At 38.4% G+C, this 22,282-nt stretch overlaps 1 protein-coding gene across 2 annotated transcripts; it reads left to right on the forward strand.

Moving 5' to 3' along the window:
- The first annotated feature begins 894 nt into the window (after positions 1 to 894).
- Positions 895 to 9,488, forward strand: tnnc1b (troponin C type 1b (slow)). 2 transcript variants are annotated; one of them, XM_034140969.1, is made up of 7 exons: positions 921 to 971; positions 1,478 to 1,650; positions 1,758 to 1,788; positions 2,651 to 2,797; positions 2,979 to 3,093; positions 3,278 to 3,414; positions 9,233 to 9,488. In XM_034140969.1, exons 2-7 carry the CDS (start codon positions 1,486 to 1,488, stop codon positions 9,262 to 9,264), a joined length of 627 nt encoding a protein of 208 aa, XP_033996860.1. In that variant the 5' UTR covers positions 921 to 971; positions 1,478 to 1,485; the 3' UTR covers positions 9,265 to 9,488. The 2 variants fall into 2 exon arrangements, with proteins under 2 accessions (XP_033996861.1, XP_033996860.1); XM_034140970.1 differs by lacking the exon at positions 1,478 to 1,650 and having other exon boundaries at positions 895 to 971.
- Positions 9,489 to 22,282: the final 12,794 nt, after the last annotated feature.

Consider the following 22,282-nt stretch of genomic DNA (forward strand, 5'->3'; position numbering starts at 1 on the left):
ATTAGATAAGCATTAACTGTCGTAAGAGTGCAGAGAAACTACTGTTAGCTAGCCACTCACAATCACATGCAGCCTGGCCACGTTAACAAAGCGCATTAAAGGTCGGATTACAACACACACATGGAGAGTGACTTCATTCTCTGCTCAGGTTTGCTGCAACATTCATGCTCTGAAAATCGTAGGTAACCTTTAAAAACAAATATATAGGGATTTGGTTTATGTCAGAAGAGTATTTATCAAAACAAGGATTTGTCATACAGTATTCTTTTGCCTCATTATTATAACAGCCTCAGTTATTAAGAGGTCACTTGTATATTTTGATACTAACAGGAGAGAGTAGTTTAATCTAGCTATATCTAAGGTTAGCTGTGGCTTTAAATAAGCATGCCATGTGCCGAGGTGAGAAAGGAGTAAGGGTTTGAATTTCTTTCTCTATAGTGTTTTTCAATTACATACACAATAATATCTGTAACTCTTTATGTGATAAAGCATGGGCAACATTTTCTCCAGGGTGTAACAATACTGCGTTTCACCCCTCTCTTGACAGTTGGCAGGAATAAGTAGACATACTTTTGATTCCCACGTGTTTGAACAACAAGTCATACAAACTAGTTCTGTTCAAGCATAATCAGCAGTGCAGTACAACAGATCAGTCATTTCACCAATCATCTAAATACTTCAATATTTACACAGTGTTTTATACCTAAAGGAGAATTCTAAGAATACGTGTCAAAATGACAGGTGGAGTTTCATTAAAATTATTGTTGGTTGGCTTCTGTTGTTTCCTATTTATAGATCTCTCTCTAGTTACTCCTCCCTCCATCATCCTTGGAGAATTTTGAGTGCCACCCTCCTCCAACAATAAAGACTGAGGCAGTTATTGCTCTCAGTATTTTTGCTGTCTCTGAGTGCAGTGGTAGGTGAAAGGCAGGGAAGGAGCAGCAGTCATGGATGATGTATATAAAGCAGCGGTGAGTTCTTTTAGTTACGATAATTCCATTGGAGATGTTAACTTTGAAACATTTAATAATCAGAACATTTTGAACATTCTGATCCTATCTTTTTGTGAGATTCGTAAAGATTCAAAATATCGTATGAATTCAAAATATATGTTTAACACACAACGTAAAATCCAATGCAGTACATGTTTTCTTTGAAAAGATACATCAAACCAATGTTGAGACTGTTTCAACTGTATGCTCTTTAAATTTGTGCAGCTCTATTAATGGTTTAGATTATATTGTCAGAATGTGTGCAACAATACATCAGAGAGAAAGGAACAGGAATGTAGATTACAGAATAGTTTTTAACATTTTAAGACTTTGACCTTCAGAAACAAATATAATGAAACCTAACTAATAAAACAAGAACAAAAAAGAAAATTGGAGTAAATGAAATGGTATCCTGACTGCATGCCTATTTTCATTATGTTTTAAAGTCTTTGTGTGTTGATTCAACTTGTATAACATTCAAACAGTATGTGTGATGAGCTCAGACAGAGGGAGGCTGCTGTGCTCAGTCTGTGGCCAACACAAAGACAGCTCAGGGAAAGAAGAGAAGGGACAGCTGGTTGCTATTAAAACAAATGACCCAGCCAGACAGCAGCATGTGTCAAAAATCCCCCCTTTGTACTACCACACAACAAGAATAGTAGGTGAGGAAAGCAGAGTGACATTGCAGTCATTCTGCACTGAGAGCAGCCATCGTTCTGGCAGTGATTTAATGACAATAATCAGCATTATTTGCTTTCCTTAAAGGTTGAGAACTTGACAGAGGAGCAGAAAAATGGTGAGGAAACTTTAACTGTTAATACTTTGACCCATTACTTTCATTTTATCCATAATAACCATTATACTCCTAAGCTAATATACTTAATCGTTTTCTTCAAATATGAATACGTCTACTATTAACAATACTATTTTATAGTATAGACTTCATTAAAGGTGGGGTAGGTAATTTTGGAGAAACCAGCTCGAGTGCGCTAGATTTGAAAATACACAGCCGGAAAAAATCTGCCACTTCCTTACAGAGCCCCTCCTCCAACACACACGAACGCGCACATGACCAATGAGGGCACGAGATAAGTTTGTGCACAGATGGAAGGCTGACAGGCAGGTAGGCCATCCAGTTATTTTAGCCGGGCCGGCTAAAATGATTGGTCGTGCTTTTTACAGTACTACGGCTTCCACAGATGACATTTTTGTATGGATTTTTTGTCAAAGCACTTAAGATATTCATTGCTATCGGGATGTTAAGAGCATTCCATGGAATATAACAAAAAGTGTATCTCGAGCCGGTTTCTCAAACTTACCTACCCCACCTTTAAAGTCAGTGAGAGAACTTCTAACTGGTTAGGAAAAAAGTCTATATAATACTGATGCCTTTACATGACCTATAACCTATACGTGACAATAAGTGAGAAGATTTGGTACTTCTATAGAATTGTTCTTAATGGTTGCCACCAGAGACAATAGGTCTGATTCCATATAAATCAGAAAAGTCCTGTTGCTAACTCCTTCAGCTCCAACCTTGCTGCTACATGGTTTTCATGACAGCCATCTTGGTGTTATATTGTGCTCATGGATTCTCTTCATTAGTTATCAGCCTTGTCTGCGTATCAGATAGTAACGGTTGCTGTGTCCCCTTCCAGAGTTTAAGGCTGCGTTTGACATCTTCATCCAAGATGCAGAGGATGGCTGCATCAGCACCAAAGAGTTGGGGAAGGTGATGAGAATGCTGGGACAGAATCCCACCCCAGAAGAGTTACAGGAGATGATCGATGAGGTGGATGAGGATGGTATGTCAGCAGTAACCCCACTGTAGGCATTAGGGGCATGGGAGTTTTATTGAGTGGAAGAAAATTATTTTTACATTGAACATAAGAGCAACTTTACTCCAAATGCAATGGAAGAAAAACTGGATCTTAAGAGATTAAATAACTGCATAACAACTGCAATATAACTAGTGTATGTTGACAGGCAGTGGCACAGTGGATTTTGATGAATTCTTGGTCATGATGGTCCGCTGTATGAAGGAGGAGAGCAAAGGAAAATCAGAGGAGGAATTGGCTGAACTGTTCCGCATGTTTGACAAGTAGGTTCTGCACAGAGCTGCTGTATTTAGAAAAATCTGCAAGTTGATGAAAGAAACATTTGTTGACTAGTGATACTTAAAATATTTCTCAAAAAAACTTTGAATAATGTGTCAACATTTTGGAAAGAAATGACGTAGTTCATTACAGATGAGAATAAGACTGATTTGTTTATCTTGTGTTGAGGAACGGAGATGGCTACATAGATTTAGAAGAGCTGAAGGCCATGCTTGAGTCCACTGGAGAGGCCATCACAGAAGACGACATTGAAGAACTGATGAAGGATGGAGACAAAAACAACGATGGAAAAATTGATTATGACGGTACAGACATCTATAACATGTTATAACAATGTTCATAGATATACAGCCACTTAGAATTTCCCCACCCTCCTCAGTTGTACCTCGGCTGGCCGTAAAGGGGTCCTTTCAGGGTCCTTGGTAAAAATAAATCCCCCCCCAGATGACATAGTGAACGCGTGGCTCACTTGTGACTTGGCTTTGGCGCATTATGCAGATATCAGTTACAATGATTCATCTATCCACCAGATGGAGGACAGATGGAAGCTAAGGGAGATGTAATGTAAGGAAATGTGCTTCATCATGAATGACCAGGTCAAGACAACATGACGCTGAAGCTTGTTTATGAATGTAATAGCCAGATGGTGAAAGAGGAAACGCCTGTAGTCAGTCCTCAGAACCATTATTTAGTCTATGAAAGCTCTAACAACATTTAAAAACATTTTTGGCTAGCATAGTAAACCCTTAAAAACATGGCGACGCAAGTAGCCAGTTCAACAATAAGAAGAGAGACAATGCGAGCGGACAGCTGTAATTCAGACCAGAGAGGAAATCAGCATTAACAATGAAACGTGCTATTAAATGCATTGTGTAGGTTTCAGTTTGTAGGTCTCTGCTCTTGTCCCCCTCAACTCCTAATGCTGGTTCCTTTTTGTAAACATCACAGCATCTGTGCAAATAGCATACAGTAATATTCAGTAACCAGGATTCTACTATTAATCATGTATATGGGATATAAATAATCTTTCATATTTAACACTATATCTCAAATTTAGAAAACCAGGATGAGCCTAATAACCATATATTCCCTTCCTCATCGAAAAAATTATTCATTTATTTGTTCATAACCTGGATACTCATTTGGAGAATAATTCAAAGAGGGATAGACAATAGAATCTCAAAGTTCTTTTAACGCAGAATAAAAAATATGGAAAGCTGAACCCTGAATTGTCGTCATACTTGATGTGAGGGAGTCTGGTCCGGCAACATTTACTGTTTATCATAGCCTAGCATGATCATATCTAGATGATCAGGTTAGCACAATATCATGCAAAATCATTTTGTAAAACACAAAGTGTTGCGTTTTAAATGCAGTGTAAGTAGTGAGACATGTCTCTAGTTACTGATTTTTGGTTATATTCTTTATAAGAAAGCTTTGCAAATGCATTATTCAACGAGATTAAAATGTAAACAGTATGCATTTAAATTGAATGATACGCAGCACTTATTTGATCAGAAATGTTAACTGTCAATGACATTATATTGTATTAATCTAGTATACAGTACGTAGTAACTTCTAACTTCCCTATATCAGTCTCACAAAGACACACATAAACAAACAAACACACAGACGCACGCACGCACGCACGCACACACACACACACACACACACACACACACACACACACACACACACACACACACACACACACACACACACACACACACACACACACACACACACACACACACACACACACACACACACACACACACACACATAAGCTATGGTAGACAAAGCTGGTCATAGTGAAGTTTAGGAATACTCCTGAACAACCAATACATTCCAGGCGCTAATAAAAAAAAATTGGAAAAACATTGCGTATCTGATTGTTAGTGCACATGTGAGTATGTGTATTTTAGCACTCTAATAACCGTCTGTACAGTTTTTCAGATTTTCAGATTAGACTGTATTGCGGCTCATATTAGCAAAAGTATGCAGCCTTGCCACATTGCCTCTATTATTTCAAACTGACTGACTATTCTTGCTCCCCCCGAGGACTTGATCTTACTTCGGACCAGCAAGTGGTAAACTTTAGATAAAATGTATTGACCACATTTTAGATCAAAGGGTTTTGATTCATTTTACAATAAATCAAGAAATGGTACACTTCTTCAAACTAAAAACAAAATTATTAATACATTTAAACAAACTACTAATAGTAGATGAACTACATTATTCAAAAGTTTACATTGACTTTGGAAAATAACACAGGAAATAAACGGAGCACTCTCTCTCTCTCTCAGGGGCGGATCTAGAAAAATATTCATGGGGTGGCAAGAGGGTGGCAGGAGATTTTGAAGGGTGGCATCCCCTGGCAGAAGTATATGCTGATTTAATCGCAGTCATATCAATCAATGTTAACTTGGAAAGCCACAATATTAATATTTTAACTCAATAACATAGGTGACATTATTGTGGCACATCAGTAAAGCCTTACATATAAATATATAAGGTGGCAGACATCATTTAATGAATTTTCACTGAACAATAACTGAATGAGTTTGTTTCACTCTTAGACCAGCAGGGGAACCAAATCTATGAAGACTGCTGCAATAAGTACATTAATTAACTGTCTCGTCGATGTTTGTCTGAATGAATATGATACTATAAACAATCATATTATTCCTATCAGCTGTCAATCACTGTTATGATTCACATATTCATTTATTATTGAATAAACTATATTTTTTTGGAGGAGTTAATGATGAATGTTCCTCAAGATGCTTGCTCACCCTCCTTCAAATTTGAAAGACAAATTACTATCATGTATCAAAATTCATAAGAATCAAAAGAACAGTTCAGCGCCCCACAACTTCATTGCAAACAGTTACAACCTTGACTTTACATCAGAAAGAACAAACATTAAAGAAGTGACTAACTGCATCAGTTAGGGTTAAAAAACGTGTATTCAGCTAAAACACATCGCTGCAGTTATTATCCAGTGGAAAGTCCTTACCTACTGGCCTAGTTATATGAAAGTGGTTACTTTTGTTTGGCTGGGCAGTGAAGTTTCACACACCGTCTTATTTGACTTTCTCAGGACTTAAAACAGTTTTTTCAAAAAAAAAAAAAAAATACACTTAAGGTCATCATCTTAACAGTTTTTTATGCTCATCCGTGAGCAGAGCATCAAGTTGGCATGCCTATTACAGCTGAATGCGGCGATTACCATCTTGTTCAGCAAAACGCCTCACAAAGTATTAAGATCCAAAGCTTTAGTGTGTTTTGATTCAATGCTGAGTACAGCCAAACTTGACAGTCTCTTCTCTGTCATTGTAGACCGCAAATACCTCATTCCTTCCGTCTACTTGGGTCCGAATCATAAGGCTTGTTTGAGATGAGCGAGACCGACGCAGACCTGCGCAATTGCGATCGCCGTCTTGCTAGTGCGTTGCATGATGGTTAGTCATTTTGTCCGACTTGCTCTGGAGGCTCGCCTACATGAGACGTTGAAATCTCGCGGGACAAAGACGCCCGCAGACTTGAGAGCGAGGCGGCGCAGTTTCTCTCCACGGGCTGCGGAAGCTAAATGCTTGATGGTATATCGAGCTGAGCGCTCATTGGTGGTTTTTACCCCGTGCTGGTCCAATTGGCTCGGCAAAAGTTTTTTGTTGTTTTGTGTCAGTTTTACGTCGCCACTTCCATTCACATTTTTCATCATTTTTCCACAATGTTTATCATGATCTCTCTCTAGGTCGTCCTCAGACGAGCCCTCCATCGTCGCTTCCAGTCATCCCGGTTCTCCATACATCTGGCCAGTTCATTGGTACTTTGTGCTCCTGCGTCATTCTTGAGTACGTCCACGTATGTTAGTCTGCGACGTCCTCATGACCGATGCCCGTGTGTTGGTTCCCACAGCACCAATTTGCTGGCTGGCAGCTCTTGATGCCTTTGAAATTAATATCTATATATTTTATACTATACTTGCACTGCTTACCGTTTTCATACTTTATATATCTTAGCATATTCATACACACTGTTAATACTGCTCACAGGCTACTGTGTATATCTAGTGTATTCATACCCCTCACTGTTTATTCATCATTCAATTCATTCTATATTTTATTCTGTAGATTGTGTACATTACTTTTCACTTTACTGCTTTATGCACTCCTGGTTAGAAGCTAAACTGCTTTTCGTTGTCTCAGTACCTGTAATCTGTGCAATAACAATAAAGTTGAATCTAATCTTGAGCAGGAACATTAACATATCTGACATTAACGATTATACACATTTGTGCATTCTTTATAAATGCAAACTGGTCAAGACCACTGACGGAAGTAGTTTTGAAAAGTAATAAGTGGTTCTGTCTTTTACATGTAGGATTCAACCCCCCTTGTATTGATTTGTTTTAAAATGAACAGACCCTTGAGTCATTCATTTGTAGTGATATAATAATTGTGGGATTTCTATTGCATCCACTTCATCTGCAACGAAGAACGCCAACGCAATTTCCGCCATTGCAAACCGAGTCAAGCCAACTCCGAGCTGTCCGACTTCAGGCGAGCTTTTTGAGACCTCCCCTGGCTGCAATCGGCTATTCTCGTCTACTTTTGAGGCGAGCCGCAGCTCATCTCAAACAAGCCCAATCATATTTCCCCGCTCACGCCAGGGCCGGGGGAGGGGTTACAAGACTCGCGTCTTGTGCTGCATTCACTTGGACTCGGACATTAGGGATTTTCTCTCATAAATGTCCGATGAGCCACAACTTTTATTTCAAAACAAAGCTGCAAACTGGGGTGGCAGCCGGGGTGGCAAGGCTATTTTTTAGGGTGGCAGTTGCCACCCCATGCCACCCCGGTAGATCCGCCCCTGCTCTCTCTCTCGCTGCGCTCTAAGTTCAAATAATGTAAATGTTGATGACGTAAGCTGTTGACTTTACCACAAGCAACCAATCAGATGACAGCTGTATGAAGCAGCTCGAAGAAACAAAACCACAGAAGTGAAAAGTAATTCGCTGTTTTTTACTGCAAGAATCGCACCCAACCTCGTGCTGAGCAAAGAGCAAATCACATTTCATATGAATGCAGCTTTGCAGAAAGCTTAGGATGAGCTTTGGTTTTTAAACTAAAATCCCCAGAAAGTGCCACTCACACTCAGTATTTGTGATTCCTAATTCTATCAGATCGCTAGAAACACGCTGTCATCAGACTGGCAGGGGCTGTTACTTGCTCTGCTCAACCCCCCTCCATTTAAATAGACTCAGTAGTGCCCCCTGCTTCTGTGGAGAATAACTCAGGACATTTGTGAGAAAATACTCAGCACAACCAAAACGGAATTTTCCTGCCAAAAGTCACGTGATATTCTTTTTCTCTGTAGGATTTATTTGTTGTACTCGTAGAAAACAAGGTTTTGTATTTGTAAAACCTATGCTGTATTTGTTTCTGCGTTTGTATTCGTAGAAAATATTTGTATGTACTTGTAAAACCTGTGCTGTGTTTGTGACTGAAACATGATTTATAAGAAAAATGTAATGTGTTTGTTTGATAGATACGCTTTTCATTTGCAAAATGTAATGCATTAGTTTGAAGATGGTGATTTGATTTTTGCAAACTACACTGTGTTTGTTAGTGAATCATAAGGCATTTGTAAAACACGTTTATTTTGTTTGTGGAGTAATGGCATGATATTATCTCCATACTAGAGAGGGGAAATTATTGGTCACTGCATGTGGATGCAAATATTTTGGATTTGCAATTCAAGTTTGCAGGAAACTTAAGTCCTCTTCAGGTTTGCCACTGGAATTAAATACACCTTTTACTTAAAGGAATCCCCAAAAAGATAAACCTGTGAGTCCTAGTCCTGAATATCACTAAATGCTTTCATTTCATTATGGAGATATATAGATCACTCACAGACTGTATTATGCTTTTCAGTCATAAAGTGCATTATGATTATATCAACAACAAAAAAGACTTAAATTGAACAAAGCTACCCACTGTTTTCTTTTGAGTTAAATAATCTGTAAAATACATTTAATGTGATCAGTACACACCATTTTGTTTTTATAAAGATGATATATCAATCTATTTTAACTTTGTGCATTCTCTTTGACAGAGTTCCTTGAGTTCATGAAAGGAGTTGAATAAACAATCCAGCGTCCTCAAATTGCAGCATCTTCCATTCCTTAAGACATCATTCCACCTTGTGTCTGCGTCTAACAAAACCAACTGTCCTGTCACCTATTCTCAAAGAACCCCACCCAGGCCCTGAAAGGTCATTGACCGACTGACTGAAATAGTTTTACTTCTGATAGCGATGATTCATCAAAATGTCATAAAGACTGTTAATTAAAAAGATTATTATAATTGTGTCTTGTGTCTGTTTGACTTATTTGAGTATTACAAAGATGACACAGAATTTATTATTTTAAGAGGTTATAGATTAGGAGATTTAAGATCCTACAAATTTGAAGGCTTTTACAGCCAGTTGATTATTACATTACATTACATTGCATTTAGCTGACGCTTTTATCCAAAGCGACTTACAATAAGTGCATTCGACCAACAAGATACAAACTTGAAGAAAACAGAATCATATAAGTACATCAGGTTTCATAGAGCTAAAACAGTTCAAGTGCTACTCAACTGGCTTTAGATAAGCCAGTCCTTTATTAGTATATAAGTGCTTTGTTAGCAATTCTTTGTTAGTGCTTCTATCGCTCGAAGTGGAGTCGAAAGAGATGAGTTTTCAGTCTGCGCCGGAAGATGTGCAAGCTATCTGCTGTCCTGATTTCAATGGGGAGCTCATTCCACCATTTTGGAGCCAGGATAGCAAACCGACATGTTTTTGCTGATGGGAACTTGGGTCCCCCTCGCAGTGCGGGTGCAGCAAGCCGTTTGGCTGATGCAGAGCGGAGTGCACGTGCTGGGGTGTATGGTTTAACCATGTCCTGGATGTAGGAAGGGCCAGATCCATTCACAGCATGGTACGCAAGTACCATTGTCTTGAAGTGGATTCTAGCAATAACTGGAAGCCAGTGATTATGGTAATGAATGTCTACTTGTATGCATTCTGTTGAGATTAATTCTGTTGAGATTAGTCAAAGATAATAATTAGGGCTGTCAAGTTAACGCGTTAATAACGCGTTAACGCAAAAAGAAATTAACGCCACTAATTATTTTAACGCGATTAACGCATGTGTATTTTGTGTCCTCGGCCGCCCCGTAGTTTCAGAGCGCATCGAGTTTAAAATACCATCTACAAGCTGATGTTGACAGCCCCGCTCCTGCCGCCCGCTTGTGGCAGACCACACTTCCACGCTCACCGGCAGGCCCGGACTGGCCATCGGGAGGACCGGGAGGGTGTGTGTATGTGTGGCGCGAGCGAGGCACACCTTACGTGTTGTTGTTGTTGTTAGCATCTGGTGCTAGCTAGCTGCGCTAACGGATATAAGGAGTTTCAATGAAAACAGAGGAGCGACATTTCGCCGACAACTGCGCCGAGCACTTGACTTTATGCAGGTAGCCAGACAGTGGGACATTGTACGAAAAGTCAGCACACTCAGCACGGATAGTGCGTGCAACATGATTGCAGCGTCCAGGCAGCTCCCGTTCGAGCATATATGCCTTGAGCTGCACATAGCTCCAACGATCCATCACAGTGTCTCCACATTCACATATAAAGCATATTTGTCCACTCATATGTTGATAAGAATATTAAAAACTTGAAAAATATCCCTCTAAGGTACATTTAGAACAGATAAAAAATGTGCGATTAATTTGCGATTAACTATGGACAATCATCATGCCCTAATAATAATACTTTATATTTCGCATTGATTTATGGTTTGCATTATTAATTACACTGTTAAGCACGCTGAAAAATAAACGAAAATAGTGTTTAGTATTTCAATTCTTACTATCAATTGTCTTGTCGAGCTCAAGAAAGTTAGCATTACCATAACTGAAGGATTTAAACGTTGTTTCAGCAGAAACATGACTATATTGAAAGTCCCTGACCAAATGAAGTTTCCCCACAGTTAAAAAATATACATTTTGATATATCTAGGAAAGACCTCTGCATGAGTGATATCAAAAGAAAAGATTGTAACAGCGATGCCCTCTGGAAATTGACTTCAGAAGAAAATATATAATTTTCACATTGTGAAGAAACGCATTTAACCCTGAATAAACTGAGCTATTTCTTTAAAATAAAAACATCCCACCCTTTTTTATTGTGAGATCACCCTCTCCTGGACCAAGGTACGTTTTAACCGTTTGTTTTTTAGTTCTAATTGAAACTAATAATAAAACAGAAACGGGTCGTTTTTTTGTTTTTCAATTTTGCCCCAAAACCAAAAAACGGAAATTCAGCTCGTTTTTTCGTTTTTCTGTTCTTACTGTTAAAACAAGTATACCACTCAATGTTTCGTTTCCATAGGTGGGTGGGTCTCCAGTGCCTCCTTGCTTCTGATTGGCTAGTTTGCCCTATGCTTGCGCTGTACTCTTCAAAATAAAGGTTCATACTCTTTGCCTAGACAGTGCAGTGCGTGTTTGCACGAATATACATTGAATATATGGCTACATGCAAAACATACAGAAGACAGTCTGTCCGTGTGTGGGTGCGTATGTGTTTGCGCGTCTGTCGGTCTGTTGGTCTGTCTGTCTGTCTGTCTGTCTCGCGATCTGTCTATCTGGCTGTCTGTCTTGCACTGTCAGCCATGAATCCCTATCTTATAAATAAAGTATGAGTACCTCTCTGTTTGATGTTACTGACACTGCTGAATTGATGCGGCCATATTTCCCGTTTGCGTGGTCAAGTCAGCATCGAGGTTTTTTTCTTCAAATCTATATTAAAATAGCTTGGAGGTTGAGGATTGATAATAACTATTTAGAGTACTTTTACTGTGTACTCTGTCAAACTCCCCTCTTGAGTACAATAATGCATGTTTTCTGCTATCTTTGATGAGAGATAAAATGATGTTCTGCCATCAATTCTTAATGAGAGTGATACTGTTTGACTCAGTATACTAATTTAACTACACCAACAAGTACTTTTTCAGGTATTCTTTTTCAAATTCCCCTCCTTAGTACAAGAATGCATCTTAAATAAAAATGTGTCATTCGACTTATATTGTTGGACAGAGTATTTTAAGAGGATATGGTAGACACCCTGTCACTCTTGTTGGCCTCTTATGATGATGCTGTCTTAACCTTTAGCAGCCAGCGCCACCATTTGGTAGAGCACATTTTGTGTTTTGATATCTTGTTGAAAAATAAATAAAAAAGTGTAACTCCATCTGATTCAGCCAGCTCTATCGTTTTGGTTTACATGTTATGCACAAAACAACCTCTAGATGTCACTGTGGTTCGAACAGAAAGCCCTTCAGCTAGCTTCCACTGAGAAAGTTGGCATGCTAAAAATCACTCCTGAAGAAATCACTCTTTTTGGTCAACTTTTGTAAGGTAACCATATCATTTTTGACATATTTTAGTGTCAGAGCACCAACTGAACAGAATTATATAACTTGATGCACAAAACATTTTTGTAACAAGGGTGTAATTACTTTTTTGAAAATATGCTCAACCAACTGGTCGAATTGGCCTTTTATGGTAAACTAGCAATATGACTTTTTCAGAGTTTCAGAGATGTTTTCCAATAAAATATGGTAAATAAATGGCTAGATTCATGGTAATATTACTAAATCTAGTGCTGCCTTATGAGTCTCAGAGTGAAAGAGCGATAATAATTTATATAGCACCTTTCATGCATGAAATGCAGCCCAAAGTTGCACACAGATGAGCAAGTTAGGCCAACACAGGATATAGACATTTGCTGTTAGGCCAGTTGTTTGTTGTTAGGCCAAACTTTTTATAATGAAAAACACTTTCCATTACTTTTTTCGATTTCTTTTTTGTTTTACAATAATTATTTATTATTTTTTATGAATATATCTGGTTGTATATATTGCTCATCTTCCATAAAAGAAAAACATGTATTTGAGTTTGTGTTTTATTTGAGTTTGATGCATACAAATACTGTACTATATGATGATTGTTGAAAATGCACTTTTACCAAGGCCAGCTCGACCAGTTGGTAGAGGCTCATAAAAACAAAACCGTGTGGTCAGTAAAAAAAAAAAAAATGGTTTGTGGTTATTTGTCCTATTTGATAAAAAAATGCAAAGAAATAATTTGTCCATAGATTTCTTCTTGGTCTGGCAATTAAAGGGTTAAAATATGATTATTTCTCTGCCCCTAGTTCGTTGCTCGCAGATTCTTCAGTCTCATCAGCCTCATCTTTCCATCAGTCCCAGTCAACGCATCAGCCTCCAGTACACTTTCAGTGTCTGACTCCATAGAGATATTGTCCTGATGCTGTACAAGGGTGATGCCCCATGATCAAAAAATGATCCCTGTAGAGTCTGAGTGCCACTGACCTCTACATGTCACTTGTTAGTTGCTTTTACCTTAAAGCGACTTACATACACTCAATACTGTGGACAATCCTCACAGGGGCTATTTGGGGTGAAGCCCAGGGACACAACGACATGCTGACTGCAGTGGAGATTGAACCAGTCCCCCCTGATCCGAAGATCAACGCACCATCAGCCACAGCCTCCCTAGCCATATTATGTCTCTCATTAATAACCCCTTATAACAATTTTCTTTCCTTTCTTCTCTTTTCTCTTCTCTTGACTGAATTAAAAAGTCCAGTCTTTAAGTAATATTTCAAGTCCTTTTCCTGCACCTTTTTAAGGCTATGTTTGCAATATGTATTCAAAGGTCACTTATTTAAATAAATCAATATCTGAGGTTAGCAAACAGATACTGCCTTTATCTAGAGAGCCAATGACACCCATGAAGAATTGCAAATCTTTTCATCTGCTGTATTAATAAAATTGCCATGTGTTTTCAAATTGAAAATAAGGCACTGTCAGCCCAGAACATTATACAAAATATATATATATTTTAAAAGGGACCCATAAGGCTTAATCAATGTTATATATATAGATCTTTATATAATATCAATATTATAATAAACTTCAACCAAAGTCAATTTCAGGAGTGGTGTTTGACACAGTTTACGTTCAATTTCAACTATTCAACCTTTTTAAATAATTTACTTTAATTTAGAAAAGGTTTTTCTGAGAAAAATGTACTAACAAATTGAAAAATACAAGTTTAATAGGACAATGTGGATTTATTTTCTCTCACCTTGTAATTACACAATCAAATAATCTATAATACGGCTTTGGACTTCACTCACCAAACATTTTCTTTTTTTATGTTTTGCATTTGTACTATTTTGTAGTCAATTTGGACAAATATCTTTCGAACTAAAAATATCCTATGATTGCATATGGTGTGAATATGTATACCCTGCTCACTCCGTATTATTTTAGGTACAATTTATATTTTAAATGTAATGAAAAAGCCAACTCAATAGTTTGTTAAAAATAGACTTTAGGATATTGTAAAACAAAAAACTGCTATATAATGTATTCTTAACCTTCCTTTATCTTCACATTTGCTTTACACCCTCTATCCTTGGTGGTCATTTTGACCCCAGGAGTTTAAAGCTCAAGAAAATGATCATATTCAAAATTGTTACCAAAATGAGCTGAATTTCCGTTTTTTGGTTTTGGGGCAAAATTGAAAAACAAAAAAACGATCCGTTTCTGTTTTTTGTTGTTGTTTCAATTAGAACTAAAAAACAAACGGTTAAAACGTACCTTCGTCCTCCTGCTTTAAGGAAGGAGGTTTTCTTGTCTTAGCAACCTTAAACTTAAAGATCTTTTTTTTTTAAAGCCAACATTCTCACATTCACAGGGTAGCAAAGACTACCTGTCCATCATGAGCGTTAAATGCACATCTGTGATGGAAAAAGGGAGACCAAAATGCTGTTTCTTACCGTCCCAAAGAATACAAATATTTACATATATGGATACAAAAATACACAACATAAACGTAAAATAAAATAAAAAACAATAGCAGACTTCACACAAATTTGACATGTCAAGGTTATCATTTTACTGATTGCAACTTATAACTGTAACGGCTTGGCTAATGTCTCTAAAAGAAATGAAGTTTTTACTTGGTTGAAAGATAAAAACAATATTCAAATTATTTGTGTGCAGGAAACGCATTCTAATTTGGAAAACGAGTTGAAATGGAAATCAGAATGGGGTGGAGATATTTATTTCAGTCATGGCACTACTAATAGTAGGGGTGTTATGATTCTGTTTATAAAAGAAATTCAACACTTAGTTCATTCTGTACAAACTGATGAGGATGGAAGGTGGATTATGTTAGAGGTGACAGTGGATGACTTGCACGTAAATATCATTAATATCTATGGGCCAAATGATGATAATCCAAACTTTTTTGAGGAGATCCATAAAGTTATCTCCTCTCTAAAAAATAACCAAAATATTATAGTTGGAGATTTCAATACGGTATTAAACATAAGTAAGGATCATACAGGTACACAGCAAATTTCTGGAGTAAAATCATTTGTAGTTAGACAAAAAAGTGTGAAAGGGTTAGATTTTGGGAGTTTATGTGTGTTTATGAGTTAGACTACCGTTTATGTTAAGGGATACTCGTGGGCGGAGTAATATTTCGGGGTTCAGTCACTGGGTGTTCAGGAGCGTGACACAACACTACCCTGGTGTTTATTTAGTGGGAATGCTGATACAGCATTCCAACTATATGTTATGCTACGGACAAAAAGTTTATTATTCCACCGACTTATTTTGGCCTTCTTCTCCTCCCACATTCAACATCGCAGAAACTCCGTTCAAACATCAAAACGTTCAGCTCGGTCGGGAATCGCAGGCTATTACTTTTCTCATTCATAACTTTCATAATTCCAGAGATACATCCCATAATTCATCACATTTTTAACATTTTAACTTTAACATTGCGCAGCTCGTTAAGGCAGAGTGCGTGATTTCACAGCTAGAGTGAAGCAAATCTTGAAATTTGCCTTCATATATTTTTTTTAAACTGCCATAATTCCCAAACCCTACATTCCTGAGACATCATTTTTCATGACAAACGTAGGAAAACATCTCGTAGCTTGAAAAATGACAAATAATTAAGCAAAATAATCAAACAAAATGCCTCTTGAGGGCATAAAGTGACAAAAACGTTCAACATGTCTCCATTAAAACCCATTGTAATTTCAGGCTGATATTTCCTCACAGCAGCAGCCGCACACCTTTAGTTAAACTGCCAAAAAGGCCACATTATTAACCCGAAAGTATACAAAAATTACACTTCAGATACTCAACTTCCTTGACATGCTTCACGTTTTGAAATTTCACAGATATCTGTTATCGTTCTTCCACAAAACGTTCACATGTAAGAGCAGTGGCGGCCGGCCCATAGGGGCGCAAGGGGCGCCGCCCCCCCTCTTCCCACATTAAAAATAAAAAAAAATAAAAAAATATATATTTAAAAAATATATATTTTATTTTTATTTTTATATTTAATAAACAAGGTAAATATTATATAATTGGCATCAGTAAAATGTATAATCTACAATAAAATCTTGTTTAAAATTGTGTTACGATGTCTAAAGTTACTGATAAGTCACATGTTTCCTGCCTGGCCTTGCCCGTGTATCATTACCCTCTCTCGTCTGGGCGCTATGCACAGCGCCCAGACGAGAGTGCAGCAAGTGCAGCAGAAGCCAACTGTTGCTATCTTTAAACTATGCCGCCGAAACATAATTTCAGCCAATCAGCGTCGTCCAATCTGACGGTCACAGTGCACCTACGTCAGCGCCCGGTGCAGTCTGTGAGTTGTTTGGACTCGTATCCAAGGACACAAAACAGGAAGCTGTCATACACTCTGGAAGCTACCATTAGCAGCTAATGAAAACTCAGTTTTTGACATAAAAATGGAATTATGGATCATCAATAATTTTTTCAAAGTGACAGACACATTGGACACATTAACCTATGGATTAACCTTCAGCTGCGTTTTTCTCGTTTTTGATCAGAATTGTTATTCTGCAAAAGGTGAGCATATCTCCGTGTTTTGCTACCTAAAGCTACGTCGTGTGATGTCTGTATTTGCTTCCCCTGTCGCGAGTTCTGATCGCTCAGTGATGATACTTATATTTCTAGAATCTGTGGAATCTCAGCTTGTTAGCATAAGCTTGTTTGTGCATATCCGATAAGTATATCGATTGATTTATACCTAGAGTGCGTTAGCATTTTTTCACTCAGGGCTCATTTAGACGCTTCTTGTGAGACTTGTGTTTTGTTTCGGTAAACATGGTTCATATCATCAGTTAGCTGCGTTTCCTCTGAGTAGGACACATGAATAGTTTATTACATTTTAAGAAGCCCTGAGACACAATTTCGTGAGAAAAAAAACGGGGGAAAATAGCCCCTTAACAGGTTAAATGGGAATTAAATCATTTTAAGTAATTTTGAGTGTTCCCAAAGCCCCGGTGTTCTGCAGTTTGTGTGGGCCTACTGTACTGTTGCACAGTTTATGCTGTAGAAACTATGTCCAGGACAAGGTGTTTGGAAGTTCATAGCTAACCACACTGAAGATTATGGAGGTATTGATCAGTCTTCTCATATTTTGAAGCCGATGATGTCATCACTCCAACTGACATGCTCAGAGCAGCAGACTTCAGATAATGGTTAATGGTCGTGCCCTCAACAGCTCTACGTCAATTATGGGGTGTCATCATATGCCGTTCAAGAGAAGAGAGAGAGGGCGATCAAGAGTCAGTTCTAACCTCTCTCTCTCTCTCTCTCTCTCTCTCTCTCACACACACACACAATGTTCCAAACGGCCCAAAACTTCACAGGTTTGGTAACGATGCAGCCATCAACGCATCTAAGCGTATTATGGGGTGTCATCAAATGCCGTTGCCATGGCGACAGACCACTCGCCATGAAACACGATGTCGCTGTAAGTCCAATGGACACGGTCCAATCGTCCCCCAATCTTCACTTGTATATCACCGGTCCATGCCTCAACAGCTCTACGCCAAATCATATGCCGTTTCCATGGAAACCATAAAAGACGATGTCGCTATAACTCCTATGAAAATGTTCAAAAAGTGCTCAAACTTCACATGTGTGCTAACAGTCCAGCCGTGAAGACATCTACGAGACAGTTTTGAGATTTCTTCAAATGCCGTTGCCATGGCAACACAATGCTCGCCATGAAACACGGTTTTCTCATAACTTCAGTGAAAATGCTTCAAACGGCCCAAAACTTCACAGGTTTGGTAACGATGCAGCCATCAACGCATCTAAGCGTATTATGGGGTGTCATCAAATGCCGTTGCCATGGCGACAGACCACTCGCCATGAAGCACGATGTCGCTGTAAGTCCAATGGAAACGGTCCGATCGTCCCCCAAACTTCGCTTGTATATCACCGGTCCAGCCCTCAACAGCTCTACGTCAATTATGGGGTTTCTTCAAATGCCATTGCCATGGCAACACAATACTCGCCATGAAACACGGTTTTCTCATAACTTCAGTGAAAATGTTCCAAACGGCCCAAAACTTCACAGGTTTGGTAACGATGCAGCCATCAACGCATCCAAGCGTATTATGGGGTGTCATCAAATGCCGTTGCCATGGCGACAGATCATTCGCCATCAAGTTAGTTAAAAAGTTTGCAGTTCAAATATTCTGCTGCTTTTCCAAGCCTTTTTACTTTATTTTCTTCACTCATCACACATTCAAGCCCCCAGTGTTTTCAGCATAAAGCATTCCCACTAGCAATTTCTTCAGGAATTGCATTCTCTAGTTCACAACTGCTCTGCTGCCGCGACCGCGCGGCTTCACTTGGACTCCGTCCCGAGGAAGGTAGGTGCTGTTTTACATCTCAAACTATATTTTCTGTCATTGTAAAGTTAATGTGTTTATTTTCGCTAAGACGAACTTAGCAAGTTTAACTAGCTGCTGAATTGAATGCTTGCCCTAGACGTGTTGAACATGGACATGATTTAGGCTAATGCAAATTAACTTTATAGTCGTCATATCTGTTTCTTTTGTGTTAGCTTAAAGTTTAGTTTGTTGTTCTTTCAACACCGAAAATGCCTTTTCCTTTGCATTAAACGTTAGACTGAACGGCTACGACGGTACTGGACGAGTTGAGGCTTTTATTGAGGTAACAGCTAGCTAGTAACACGACAAAGTAAATGACGTCTTTATAAGTGTAAGGCGCAACAAAGCACGAAATTAGCTCGTTATTTTTATGGTCTTCGACTTTAACTATCTGCATGACGGGAGGAAATAAAAATAAAGCAAACGTCCCTTTTCGCTGCGCTACACTCAGACTTAATGCAGGAGACGGGAGCAGAAATGGCAGGGAATAAAGAGGCTGGTTGAACCAACATTTCCCTCCACCGTGGAGACGACGATTCCCCGTTGCAACGGTGAAAAGAAAACGCGGTTGATTTTCAAATAAAAGAGTAGAAAACAGAGGTCGTTATGGTGCATCTCAGGTGATGTTACAGAGTAATCCAAAACTACTGTTACTAGTAGTGTAACTAATTACATTCAGCAGTAAATAACGAAGTAAAGTAAGGGATACCTATTTTTAAAGTAACTGTTAACATCTAACTCGTTAATTTTTTCAAATAACTACCCCAAAACTGATCTTAATTGCCCAACCTGATGATGTAGGCTCGCGAATAGTCTAGAATAGGCTACCTTAAAATGCTTATGAAATAATATGACCACATGGCTACCCAAGATCATTTGTTAGTGACAGTCAACATTTTGCTAAAGTAAGAGCTATCTCTTTTTTCCTTAGTTGGTCAATATGTTGCTGAAGGTGAGACGTGGAGGGACAAAAAAATATGTCAAACTGGACGAAGTCCACTTCTCAGACTTCATCAGAGCAGGTAAGTGTTGTCTGTGTTGTTGAATTCATTAAAGGGGTAGTAAAAGTCATTTATTTAATTAAGTGTTTATTGTTATGCTTCAGTGCAACAGAAGTTTCTCATACACACACAATGCTGAAAGTCACCGATGAGCAAGGCATAGAGGTGGATGAGGATGTCTTTCCTGAAGTGGCAACAGTCCAAGACATTTGTTTTGTCATCTACACTGATTATGGTAAGGTGATATTTCTGGGGTTTGTTTTGTTGCAGGAATGCTATGAGAGATTTGTATTTTCTATGTGTAAGAAACTGATTTTCTTTATATTCTGTACTAGCCAATAACCAACAGCAATCACATAATTGTCTCTCTCCACAGTAAAATCTATGTATCATGTGCATTTCAGACCTCCCACTGGCAGAATCATCCAAAAACATGGATGACTGCTCCAACCTGACAGAATCTGGTGACTGCTCCAACCTGACCGAATGTGTGATACTTACAACATGTGGTAGGCAGGGTTATAGTAAATGTTCATAATAAATAAATGAATAAAAAGTTTTTCTAATAAAATAAAAAGTAGCTCATTGGGCAAGTTGGGATCTTCCGGTAAATTGTAGTTTTTCCAAATTGCAACTGGCACATATGTGATTTGGTATAATGGGCCATATGGATAATTTATGTTAATTGTGATCCCCAGATCTTACCAACCTGCAGCAACATGGTGAAGGTCCCTTTTCTCCAAGTTGTACAGATACATTGTCTGTCTCAACCTCAAGCGGCCTAAGCAGTGACACAAGTTATGCTGGATGTGAAATGATTCAACCTATGAGGGACAGTACCCGAGCAAGAAATGTAATTGTACTTAAATACACTTTACTCTTTACTTTGCCTGAGATGAAAAGCAAGTTTAAACAAATTGGTGTCATGGAATTGAAGAAGCTTTGTTATTGATGATCGATTTAATCAGTAGTTGGTTACACATGATCTATTTTGTTAATTGTTTTTTGTTATTTCATATAAATGTGTTTAGCAGGTTCTAACTTCTAAGCCGGCAGGGTTGACCGTGATCAAAGAGTACGACGATACTGGGAGTCTGAAAGATTCCACCAGGCGATTAATGGTGAACATCATTGTAGCTCACATGCGTGAAAAGGAAGGGTAAGAGCCTTGGCTTTAATGGCATGAATTATTCATTTATAGAGGGAAAAATCTTATTGTAAACCAATTATTTTTGCTTTTGCAGGAGAGGTGTAAGTAAAGCGACGAAGGAGTTCCATGCCCTTGGGATTGTGTCACTTTTCCCATCTCTGAAGGACCCTTACTCAACAAAAGGATATGTGAGTTTGCATTGTTGCCTTTTTTTTTTTAAATAATGGCAGTGGTCACATTTAGGTTATTTGGTCTTTTGTGTACAAGCAGCAGCATATTTGCATTAGATCTATGAAAAACCTGATATTGTCTGCATTCCAACCAGAAGCGCTCTTTTCTTTTTAGGAACATTTCTATGACATTCAGAGCAACAAAGGCTTTCTCGAGTGGCGTGTCAAGACTGTGCAACGCCAATCCAAACCCACGTCAACATTCCATGACAGAGTGGAGCTAAAAGGAGGTCCAACATCATCTAGAAGTTTTGGTTCCATAGACGACCTGCAAACAGGAGACGACTGTATGGAGGCCATGTCTCTTCTTCACCACACCACTGACCATGACCTAGTCTTCCAGAAGATGAGAGAAACTTTTCACTATCGTCAACAGATGATCCATGACCAACAGCAATCTGCCAACATACTTCAAATGTTTCCTCGTTTCTTGGACACTAAGGGACTGGTAGGTAACACATTTTGCATTTTGAATTCCCTCCTTGAAAAATACTTGGTTTACATTAAATGATTGTAATAATAATCTTACTTTCTTTTTTATTAGATTCTGCAAGATTTCTCGTTGATGTTCGGAGCAGAAACTGCATCCAGGTTCCTGGAAAGATGGAACAGCGGTTTTAAAGACAGAGTCCTACGAGAGGCCAGGGACCTTAGAGAGACTCCTCTTCTGAAAAATCAGCTGAAATCTGCGCTGAATTAAGCATCTGACACCGATGAGCCAGGTACTTTCATACAGTCATACTCCATAAGTGTAGTAATATGGTCTTGAATATCAGGATAGGGATCATTTCTGATATTTTCACTAAGAAAAGCACATTAACATTATTTTTCACTACTAATACACTGTAAACCCGAACGTTCAAAATAATTAAATAGATTAATTATTGTAAACTTAAATTAAAAAAAAAGTTCT

Source organism: Trematomus bernacchii, unplaced genomic scaffold (genome assembly GCF_902827165.1).
Source record: "Trematomus bernacchii unplaced genomic scaffold, fTreBer1.1, whole genome shotgun sequence".
In the NCBI taxonomy this organism is placed as follows: Eukaryota; Metazoa; Chordata; class Actinopteri; order Perciformes; family Nototheniidae; genus Trematomus; species Trematomus bernacchii.